General features: G+C 40.0%; 1 protein-coding gene across 2 annotated transcripts in view; it reads right to left on the reverse strand.

Annotated features, from left to right (window-relative positions):
• The window catches only part of LOC147302269 (ATP-binding cassette sub-family C member 4-like), a 39,241-nt gene that overhangs the window by 7,670 nt on the left and 19,467 nt on the right, over nt 1-12,104 (reverse strand). For both annotated transcript variants that reach the window (XM_086284012.1, XM_086284011.1), the window contains 10 exons: nt 11,879-11,975; nt 8,259-8,477; nt 4,988-5,125; nt 4,817-4,854; nt 4,272-4,396; nt 3,964-4,110; nt 2,003-2,082; nt 794-944; nt 573-692; nt 62-172 (listed from right to left, as the gene is read on the reverse strand). In XM_086284012.1, coding sequence (XP_086140138.1) covers nt 62-172; nt 573-692; nt 794-944; nt 2,003-2,082; nt 3,964-4,110; nt 4,272-4,396; nt 4,817-4,854; nt 4,988-5,125; nt 8,259-8,477; nt 11,879-11,975 — 1,226 coding nt within the window. The remainder of the gene's footprint in view (nt 1-61; nt 173-572; nt 693-793; nt 945-2,002; nt 2,083-3,963; nt 4,111-4,271; nt 4,397-4,816; nt 4,855-4,987; nt 5,126-8,258; nt 8,478-11,878; nt 11,976-12,104) is intronic.

Genomic DNA, 12,104 nt, shown 5'->3' on the forward strand with positions numbered 1-12,104 from the left:
ACCCGGCCCCGGACAAAGCGGATGAAGATGGATGGATGGATGGATGTTGTTAATTCTTTACCATCTCTGAGTAATATCAAGCCAAATGCTGTGAGGGTAATAAATATGGAGCAAATGCTGTCGAGGCGTAGTGCAAACCAGCGGGAGGTCATCAGGAACAAAAACCAGGCCTCTGAAACAAAAGAGCAGAAAAAAACCTGAGACTGAGTTACTGAGATTTGAACTTGAGTCAACAATACTCCATCAGCATTTTACAGCTCAGGGGTACAAAACTGCAAAGGCAGACTTATTTTTTGTATCTGGATTACTACAGGGCAAGTAATAGACTTGGTTTGTCGTTCAATTTCTTATTTGTCTTCTTTTTGCTTCGTTAAGCAGATACATCATACATTGAAACCCTGACTGCAGTGGCCTGGGTTCAAGTCTTCACCATTTTGCTGCATGTCTTTCAAAAATACACCATAGTAAAGTTGTCTCACAGAATTTTTGGACTTAACACTGAAAATTAATCAGTCACTTTACAAATTCCAGTCAGCCTGGAAAGTGTAAATGTTTATTCTCAAAGAGTAAACCTGAGTGAAGGTCCTGATGGGCATCAAAGTCTTTCTTTAACTTCTCTTCTGATCTGGAAGCTCTGATTGTAGAAAGACCATTAAGGGAAGAGGACAGGTGTGAGAGAACTGGACTCCGAGCTGTAGAAAGGGCAAAATGAAAAGACAAGAACTACTTTTGCTGGCCCTTTCAGATTATTTTTTCCCCCAAAACAAATTATATAAATAATAAATCAACATACTTGTTGACTCAAGGCGTTTGATATCACGTGAGGTACGAAGGTACAAGCTCCTCAAATACAGAAAGATTAACAGGAGAGGCACAACAGGGATGAGGATGAGAGGAATAACTGAGGCTGCCACCGCGATAACGCCAACATTCTGTAAAAATAACTTAAAAAAAACATCATATAATGAAAAATAATGAAAACACTGAAAGATCTTGTTAAGTCAAAATAAAGAAAACATGGACCAAAGTAATGAGTGCTACACCTTCTAATCATTTAAGTAATAGTGGCAACTGTCAGTTCATGAAATTTCTTCCCTCCTAGATATTCCACATTCAGCTTTAAGTGGAGCCATTTAGCAACCACAGCATGAAGTTGCAGAGTTACAGAGTGGGGTCACTCTGCTGAGGCACATAGCGCGTTTAAAAAACTACCAGTGCTCAAAAAGCATACAAAAACTCTATGCTGGAAGTCCCAAAAACGTGATTATGTTCATCTGGACGTAGTGTTTTCAGTGGGAGAAACCTCCGGCAGAACCAGGCTCAGGGAGGGGCGGGGCCATCTCCCGTGACCGGTTGGGGTGGGAGAAGGAAAACAGGATAAAAGACATGCTGTGGAAGAGAGCCAGAGATACCTCCCCAACCTTATAAACAGCACATTTGTACAATGACTGAAACCAGCCCAATGAATGAACAATGGGCTGTGGGGTCAGTTCCTTGATTGTTAATATGCAAATTGCCATGACCATTGATCAACAATTACTGATCAAAGCCCATTGATCAAGGGCATGGGTAAAATTCACAGAGAGTTGGGGTATGGCTGCAATCACAGCATTGTAAGTTGGTGAAAGATGTACCCTTAGGCCCCCTCCTCGATTCAGAGATGGTCTTTCCCTTTTCACGTAAATGGCCTCCTTGACTCCACGCTCAAACCAGCGTTCCTCCCTATCCAGGATGTGTAATCCTCATAAACTTGGGGAAACCTGCAGTCAGTCCAGACTGAAGAAGTCACTTGGATGAGTGATGAAACGTTTCTCCCACAAAATGCTATGTCAAGATGAACAGAATCAATTTTTTGGGATTTCCTTACATGGATGATTGAGCATGTATGCTTGAAGGTTCATAGCATGGGTTTCTGTGGACAAGCAGCTCCTGTAAATGTAACATGGTGTAGGTGGCACAGTATTTTTGTCTACATATGTATATAATTTATGGTAGTCTTTACTTGATAGAAGTCCACAAAGGTGATAGGTAGCACGGAGTCCATTTGGCTGACATCTTTGGAAAACCTGTTGAGTATTCTTCCTACAATGCAGACACAGTTTTAATTAACAGGACTATGTTGTTAAAGGGCAGAATGTCAACTTGAAAATATTCTGTGTTATAAGTGGATGTGAGGCCTGCAGTTCAGACTTCAGGAGTTTCTGGCTAATGTGTGTGATTGCTTATTGAAAATGGTTTAAAAATGAAATTAAAAATGAAATTAAACCAAATCTGTGAGCAGAATGTGAGAAAATAACAGCTTTAAAGTTATGTCCTAGATGTTTATGCAATCTATACAGAGATCTCAACTAAAGTAAGCAGGCTAACATGTTAATACCAGCCTTAAAAGCTTTCAGTGTCTCCGGTGTTATTGGATAGTTAGCAAGATTTAATTCTGCGGTTTGTCTTTTAAACATTGGGGATTGATACCTACGAATTTTCCAGTGAAACACTGCCCCAATTGGTGACAGTTTTGATTTATTTTTGAATTAGAGTTGTAGAGGCTAAGCCTACGCTTGAAGCCACTGAGGTGGTCGTTAACGGGGGTGACGCGATGTCACTGGTATGCATGAATTAAGTTCACAGTCCAATAAATCCAGCAGTATGTATCTTGTCCTTTTTGGTCTTTATTCTGTATCGCCTTAGCATAACAGCGCAACGATCACAAACTGTTTGCCTTCTCAATGACACACCTGACGCCGATTACGTGCGTCTACCTTAAATACCTTTACATTACATAATCAAAACAGAAAAAGGTGACCTCTAGTGACCACATAAGGTATTAACCCAAGAATGGCTCCTACACCCCGGCCCCTAATTGAAATGGCTATCAGACATGGCAATTCTAATCACAAAGAAAATAAGGAGCCACTAATACAGTCTACTTTAGACCTATACATTCACATAAATAAACATAAGTAACACACTTTTAGATTACAGTCTCATGTAACAAGCAAAGTTTAGTTACAGGTCTTTCCAGAATATTAGTCTTTGTTTTTAAACGTGCAGATCGCACAAGTCCTTTTTTGTCACGAATGGCTTCCAGAACTCTTCCAAGTGGCCAGGAACCACGCGGTGCAGAAGAATCCATTATAATGACTATATCTCCAGGTTTTAGATTCTTCTTCTTTTGGTTCCATTTTTGTCTCTCCTGTAACAAAGGCAGGTATTCGCGTATCCATCGTTTCCAAAAAAGATCTGAGATGTACTGAGCCTGTTTCCATCTTCTCTTCAGATACATATCCTGAGGGTCAAATAGTCCGGGTGGTAAAGATGGTTTTCCTTTCATCAGGAGGATGTGATTTGGTGTAAGTGGCTCTAGGTCTTTTGGATCATCAGAAAGCTTTGTGATGGGTCTGTCATTTAAAATTGCTTCAATTTCACATAGAACCGTATTTAATCCATCGTCGTCCAACTGTTGTTGCTGAAGAACGGATTTCAGAATTCTTCTGATCATACGAATTATCCGTTCCCAAGTTCCACCATGATGTGATGCTCCAGGCGGATTAAAACTCCTGGCTCCTACAAGAGTCTTACATTTTACACCTTTAAACAATGGACCATGGTTCAGGGGGTTGGGAAGCTCATCTTGTAACCGGAAGGTTGCCGGTTCGATCCGAAGCTCTGTTTGTCTTGGTCGTTGTGTCCTTGGGTAAGACACTTCACCTGGTGATGGCCAGAGGGGCTGATGGCGCGATATGGCAGCCTCGCTTCTGTCAGTCTGCCCCAGGGCAGCTGTGGCTACAACTGTAGCTTGCCTCCACCAGTGTGTGAATGTGAGAGTGAATGAATAGTAGAATTGTAAGCGCTCGGAGGCTCTAGAAAAGCGCTATATAAATGCAATCCATTATTAACAAACACTAGGCAGATAAATATGTGACTGTTTCCTCTTAAAAATAAAAATAAATCCTGTGTAGGCCTCACCTATGGGGTTGACATCAAAGAAGCTAACAGGAGTGTGGAGCACAGCACTAAACATGCTGTTGTGAAGAGTCTGAGCTGATCTCACCAGCCCATGAAATATCACCAAACTCCTGGCAAAACCAAAGACCACAGCTGCTGCTGTCAAACCTAAAAGTAAACACAGCAGGACTATATTAAAAAAATAGTTTGGTATTTGATTTACAGCAGGATATTCTACCAAGTAATATAACATAATGGACACTAAACACATGGTAGTCAACAATAGTATGTGAAGATTTCAGTAAGAACTACAGGACTGAAAGGCTTACCTGAATAAATGCTGAGGTAAAAAGAGAGATTAAACTCTTGGTATGAACTAGTAACATTCATTCCACTTTTAAGGCTAACAGCAGTGACTCTGCTGTTTGTGCCGTTTGTAAAATCATCTCTTGCCCTGTCAGGTGAGAAGACAATTAAACAAAGTGTGAAACATAAGAACATCACTTAAACAGTCTAATAAAATGTTCTGTAATTAAATGAATAGAAAAGTAAGCTACTGGCTCTAGAACTGGACTAAAGTCCTGATCTACCACTAATTTCTTTATACTTTGCTTGCAAAATGGGACACACGTGTAGTGAGTTATTGAAAACATACATAGAAATGCAGAACAGAAGGAAAAAATAGATTTATTATTTTTTTGCCTTCCCACTGTCCCCAAAGCGCTTGCTGTTTTATCAAATCTCTTTGTAGGGCCTTTACATTACAATATATCTAAAAACATTTTAGCTCCTTAGAAGCAAATTATAAAGAAATGAGGTGTATCTCAAGACTTGCACAGTGTTACACAGTACTAAAAGTGTGTTGAGTTCTCACCAGTATACCAACCACCAGTCCTGAAGGATATATGCCACCTATTGAAAAGAAACAAACAATAAAAAAAAAGGTTCAACTTGGTTTTGTTTCTTATGTTCACAATGAATAAAAACATTGCATTAAAAATCTCCATTCACTTGCTAATGGTACCATAAGAGGTCTGTGACTTACCTCAGCTAGAATACTGAGAAATACTATAACCATTAAAACCAGAAGGCTACAGCCTGCCGTGAAGTATGTAAAATAAATGTGACTGCTGACATTTCCTTCAGCTCGTGTCTCCTCTGCAATAGTTTGAATAGCTTCAACCTGCAAAACAAGAAACGATCCAGGCACATCTTTATACTTGAACATAGTTTTACTGTTTGTAATCTCAGAACAAAGCTGACACTTCATGATAGTGCATCTAAAATAATATTAGTGAGAAATATATATATCATGAAAACCTGACCTCAACTCAACAGAACACCTTTAGGATGAATTAGAGCAAGGACCGTGAGCTAGTCCTTCTTGTCTGACCTGATAAATGTGTTTCTGGATGAATGGTCAAATGAGCAAATACTTTTGACAGTATAGTTTTTTCTTATATATTTATTACATGTAACGTGAAATTTGACTGAAAGGAACCGTAGAGTAGGAAAAGGTGAGAATTCTTTCAAAGCTGTTGAAAGGATTGTCAAGAATAGCTGATTTAAGAAATTGGGAGACCTCACATGGAGCGGAAATGGACACATAAAGATGAGCTGAAAGCTGCCATCAAAGCAATCTTAGCTTCAGTAACAACTTTACAGTGCCTGCATGCTGATTACCTACACACCACATTACATGGATGCAGTAATTCAGTGTTAAGTGTATAAGTGCAGTGTATATGTACCATCCATTACCATATCATGTACCATGAATGAACACCACACAGCACCATATCAGCTCAATAAAGCACTTCACTCTCGGACTGCAGGCTTACTTGTTGTTGCTACAATATTTGGAAGGCAGAGCCTTCAGCTTTCAGGCCCCTCTCTGTACAGCCAGCTTCTAGTATGGATTAGAGATGGCACGATACCACTTTTTTATGTCCGATACCGATATCATAAATTTGGATATCTGCCGATACCGATATGAATCCGATATAGTGTTTTTTAATCAACAAAACTGTTTTTTAAAATATCTTGCTGCATTTTGCAAGTCTGCAAGTTCATACTCAAGTTTAAAACAACAACTACACTAAAGCTATTCTGTTATACCTGTATACAAAAAAAATATTTCATAGTTCAGCAATACTGATCAATCTAATAAACTTAAACCTACACCATCCTCCCTATTCTGGTATTTTAAAGAGTACTTAGCGTAAATATTAAGCAACCTAACTAATAGGGTTCCAACTCCCAGCAACAACAAAATTAAATAAATAAAAAATAGGGAACCACCCCTCACGCGCCACCTCATGATGCTTAATCGACGTAATCAACCTTAATTTGATGCAGTGTGAAAAAAAAATGCACAAAAATCAATTATTTTTCAAGAAATATTAAATAGATTCAACATCTTTCTTCAACAAAATTGCAGACTGCACAGATGGTACCTTCCCAAAGTAAAAAGTACTATAGCTTACTAGGGTATATATATTAGACTTAATAGTCACTATGTACAGTAATTGACTTCTATTCATTTTACATCAAATTAAAACTTTGGGTGTCAGATAATTATTTATTAAAAGCTAGACATTTTAAATGAGAATAAGAAAGAAAAGTATGTCTTTGTGCCCCCTTTTCCCTGTTAATGCCCTATCGGCCCCCCTGGCTAAACTTTGCTAGATCCGCCCCTGCACAGTTACCAGCCGTCAGCTACGTAGAAAAAGATCCTGGTGTAGAAAGTAATATTAAATAAATTCTAACAACAGCTTATCAAGCTTAAACGTGCTGCTGTTGTTCAGCCGCTGGTTTCCTCTTTCTGGCGCAAAGTGGACCAAAAACAAACGAGAGACAGACTCGCGACAGAAAAGCCGATCAGCTGATTTAAGCAGTTTCACGATTGAAGTAGCATCCGGAGAGCGAGAGGCAGTCGCTTGTTAAGCTTAACGTGGGAATGCTTTACAAACATTCAGAGATGGACTTACACACTTGCTTTACTTCTCTCGGGGATAACTTTGTCGGAGATGAAATGCCAGGTTGCTAGCGAAGCTCCACATGCTATCCAGACCACCGACAGGTCCTGCATGCCACAGCTGCTCTATCACGTGATGCATACGTTCTGAGATGAGTTACGGCGTGTTGCAAGTTTTGTGAGGTGCTTTCGTGATATTTAATGGATCGGATTACATTTTTTATTTTTCTCCGATATCCGATCCAGTAATTTAGGTCAGTATCGGACCGATACCGATACGTAATATCGGATCGGTCCATCTCTAGTATGGATTCAGGAGACAGACACCATCACTACTTTTAAGATTAGACTTTTTATAAAGCATTAGTAAGAGCTGGATCAGGTGACCCTCAAGCCTCTTTTAGTTACACTGCAATAGGTCTAGGGTGCCATGATGCGCTAAGTGTTTCTTCTTCACTCATCTTTTTTTTACTTTTTAAGAGGTTGAGGATTTGAGATAGTTGATTTGGGGTTAAATTTTCTGTGTTGTTTTAATTTTCATACATTTTCATGATTTTATTACTTCACCCCTTCACTTCACCCGTTGCCTACTGGTGGTGGTCAGAGGGCCCGGTGGCACCAGTGTCCGGCAGCCTCGCCTCTGTCAGTGCGCTCCATGGCAGCTGTGGCTACAATGTAGCTTGCCATCAGCAGTGTGTGAATCTGTGTATGAATGTGTGTGTGAATGGTGAATGACTGAATGTCGTGTAAAGCACTTTTTGGGTCCTTAGGGACTAAGTAAAGCACTATGCAAATACAGGCCATTTACCATTTATTAACACATTAACTAATTACTTAGAGCAGGGGTGCCCAATCCCAGTCCTCGAGAGCTACCGTCCTGTAGCTTTTAGATGCATCCTTGTTCAAATCAAATGAATCAAATGAATGGCTTGTTATCAGGCCTTTGCCAAACTTGATGGCATGCTGAAGAGGTAATCAAACCGTTTGATTCAGCTGTGTTGGAGTAGGGATGCATCTAAAAGCTGCAGGACAGTAACTCTCGAGGACTGGGATTTGGCACCCCTGACTTAGAGTAAGTGAACTTCTCCAATAGCTACCTGAAGTTAGCATATCTTTTCTAGCCAAATGGCTATCAGATAATATCTACAAATGTCACATATTAGAAGAAGTAATAAATGGACTTGTTTATATACCATGGTACCATATAGAAACTTTAAAGAAAAAGAGAAAGGACAATGCATGGGGGTCTATGAAAATTAATTACATTTTTAAAAAACTGAAGGTAAAACAACACTATTTTGTAAAAATAGCAATGTTCAATCTCTTTAGTAAATATACATACAGGAAGATGCTCAGTGTAGGTGCTTTCTGGTGGAAGGGGGCAGTTGAGGAAACAGTGTGAACTGTGAGAATCATTTGTCCACCGACTTTGTAAAGACAGTTTTTCTGGGTCAGCAAATGGAGACAATTGCTCCTGCTCCTCATCACGTCTCAGCAGGGACACCATATCGAGGTCAGAGGACTGCAGCTCACTGTAGCTTCCCTGGACCATGATTTGACCCTAAAGATGCAACAAAGGAAATCAGTTACTGGACATCTAGGCTGCTGTTCTTTTGGTATATGGATAGTCCAATGGGGGGAAAGGGGGTTGTTCACTGTTTGTAACCCCTGTAGGCTCTACCCTACAGGGGTACCCCAAGACAAACCTTTGCACTTAACCAAGTGAATCTGGAATCTGGGACTCTATAACCCCCTAAAACCCAGTGCATACAATCCTCATCTCCCTTTGAAACACGGGAACAGGTAGAAGTCAAAGGCGTCAAAGGCTTCAATGTAGGAAAGTGTTTACTGAAACTTCTCCAAACAAAGAAATCAAACTCATAAAACCCGAGAAGAATGAGTACTGAGGTCAATCTTAAGGGTGGGTCTGTATGGTCAATGAAACTTTGGAACTCCAAATGTGTGCTCCAAACACAAATACAAAACATCTTAACCACACGGAAAACCATTTTATAAATCTGTACATCCAAACCTAAATAAATGCTGCTTGTTTACGCACAACTTCAAGTTCAGAAATTTGATTATGTTCTTTCAAAAAATCTTCCTGTGCACACAAATATCTAAAAATACACATAACCCTTTGCCTCACTTACAAAACCTTAAGTGCACATGCACGAATCATTCATTACATACAGGTCACATCGCATGTCCACATAGGGTTTTGAGACCCAGGTAGTTTCACACAGATCCACAAATCTAAGCTGTGTTCAAGTCCCAGCAGAAAACTGGGACATCTGTGCTTCCACTGTCCACTGTTCCATTGCCAAGGTTTGTCTGACTTGATGTCAGCTGAGAGCAGAAATGTCCAGGATTAGCAATTAAGCTAACAATAATGTTGCTGTTTTCAGAGAATAGTAAGATTAACATCAAAGTTTTATTTCACATTAAATGGATTAGCATATACCCACTTCAGAGGATGGTCCACAGTCCTGTACAACCATGGTGTTGTGAGTGAAAATTAAAGTGATGTTATGTGTATGCACAGAAAGATTTTTGAAAGAGAAGATGATCAGATTTCTTAAATTGAACTTAAAAAGTTGTGCATAAGTGATCACAATGCATTTAGGTGTGGATGCACAGATTTGTAAAATACTTTTACCTGTGGTCAAAATGCTTCGTATTTGTTTCGATTTTAGAAATGGTTGAAATGTCACCATTTATACATATATACATATATAGGATTATGACTAACACTGACACAAGCGACAGCATTAATAAAACCACAGACAGATGAGTAGCAGTTATGTCCTTACAGTGTAAGACAGCTCTTCTGAGAAACCTTGGATCCTGACATTCGTGGTCCTATATACACATATCACCATCTAAACAACAGGTTCTCAACAAGTGCAAATACATCTAATGGACAAGAGCTCCCCAGTTTACAGCTAAACCAGCCCCAAACATTCTTTTAAAAAGCCAAAGCCCCAGCAGGCAACCCACAGGACCGATAATGTCCAGGTGCATGAAACCACTAAACTGTCATGATTCTGGGTCTTCTGGCCCAATGTTTTGAGTATGTTTATGTTTAAGTTTATTAGGTTCTCTAATAGGGCTGGGTATCGTCACTGATTTCTAGAATCGATTCAATTCCGATTCACAAGGTCCCGAATCGATTCGATCCACGATTCGATTTAATTCGATTCGATTCGATTTAAATCTGGGAAATTTTGACAGTCAGAGATATAATTCAGATCAGGACATTTACATATGTTTGTATCTATAAAAAGGAAGCTGACACTCTCAAGACTTTATCCAAGGTGTGAGCATCACAGCAGATGCCTTTGTGTCAAAGTAGCTGAAGATAAAACACAGAAAAACATGTAGGTGATTTTCCTGGCCTGGGATTTTATAAAAATATTCTGCAGTACATCAAAAACGAAAGAAAACCATTAATTAATCAACATTACCTCTGACGTTACAGCGGTTTTATTAGAGACACAGCATTTTGCATTTTGAATAATTTTAAAAAGTTTCAATTTGTTCAGTATTGAACAGCAGAAATGAGGTTTTCTTTTCGGAAGAATGTAAAAGGGGAAAAAACAGCGGCCGACAGCGCTGTAAGCAACAGTAGACTTGTGTAACAAGCAAGCGAATAATGAAGAAAGCGAAACTGTTCAAGAGAGGGGGGGGGAGGAGGGAGAGCGGGAGAGAGAGAGAGCTGCGCATCGCAATGGAAGCAAAACAGTAAAAGAGTGAATTCATGACGATGTTTATGTGAAGCGTTTGGATCTTCTTTTGCTGCTGATTCGGTCAATATTGTTTGGAGAGAGATCAAACTAACAGCTTTAGAATCAGCGCATAAAGGGCGTGAACACAAAGCGCGGACCCGGATCAGCGAGCTGTGGCTTTCAGCCCCGACTGTGAGAAAGGCGACATCTAACTGATTCTGATCCTTGGGTCGCGCTGTGTGTTTAAGTCTATGTGCAGAATCCCTGTACCTGCTCTCATTTACTGTTTGGTGGTTCTTGAAATTTTGTGAGATGTCACCAGAGATTCTGGCATTTCGGACAAAATAAATTTATATTAAAAAATCGATTCAGGATTTTAATGAATCGATTTTACGTTATCCAAGCCAGAATCGATTTTAATCGATGAATCGATTATAAAAACCCACCCCTATTCTCTAAGTTCAATTCTATTGTGCATAGGTTGCCGTTACAGTTCACTGTTTATTAGATTCCCCTTGCGTCTTCACCCCTGTTTTTAAGTCTCCCTCACCCCTCATGTGTTTCATATCTGCGTTTCTTATGTTGTCAAGCTTGTGTTGTCACGTCTGTGTCTCGTTATGTTTCCCATTTTATTTTGAAGAGGTCTGGTGTCCCATGGTCTTCGTGTTTAGTTTTGCTCTTCCCCTGTGACATGTTAATTTGTGTCAGCTGTGTCCCTATGTGTTTCCACTTCCCCTGATCACCTCCAGTGGGTGGTCGTCTGCTATGTTCATGTCATGTTTCCAGGTTTTTCTAGGAATCCATGCCAGGTCTAAATGTTCAAGGTTTGTGAGGTCATGTTTTAATCTTAGTTCACCCAGTTTAGGTTATTGTTTACTTTCGTCTTTGCCTTTTGTTTTGTACCATTTTGCCAGCCTTAATAAACAGCTCATTTTTGTTATGCTCAAGTTTTGTCTCTTTGCATGTCTGCACTTCCACGTCCTCACTCCTCACAGTCGGCTGTCCGTCGGCAGCCATACTGTGACATAAACAGCCCAGGTTCATTACTGAATGGGTGAGAACCTTTTTTGTGGTTTTAATGTCGCAGCTGATCAGGTTATTGTCACCATGTCAGGCCAAGTCTGACCGACTAGGCAGGATTCTGCTGTGGGAATGCTTTATTTATTGCAATGGCATGGTTAAGAAGCAGGAGGCAGGCTTCCTTCAAGCAATTTTCTTTTGCAGGAGTACAAACCTCCTTCAGGACCAGGATCTGGTCAACTTCCCTCAGATGTTGCAGCTGATGTGTGACCAGGATACGACACTTGTTCTTCAGCAAGCCACAGATACACCTGATCATAAGCACAGACAGGTGTACACATTTCATAAATAAGAAGTGGAACTTTTCTCCTTTTAAAAATCTCATATAGGTCCATACTGCACGACACAACGCAGCTGTGTAATGCGAGCTCAGTCCTCAA

Source organism: Aulonocara sp. 'chitande type north' Nkhata Bay, linkage group LG23 (assembly GCF_057382095.1).
Source record: "Aulonocara sp. 'chitande type north' Nkhata Bay isolate Kocher_YH1m ecotype deep benthic linkage group LG23, A_spYH_male_GT1.1, whole genome shotgun sequence".
Classification (NCBI taxonomy): domain Eukaryota; kingdom Metazoa; phylum Chordata; class Actinopteri; order Cichliformes; family Cichlidae; genus Aulonocara; species Aulonocara sp. 'chitande type north' Nkhata Bay.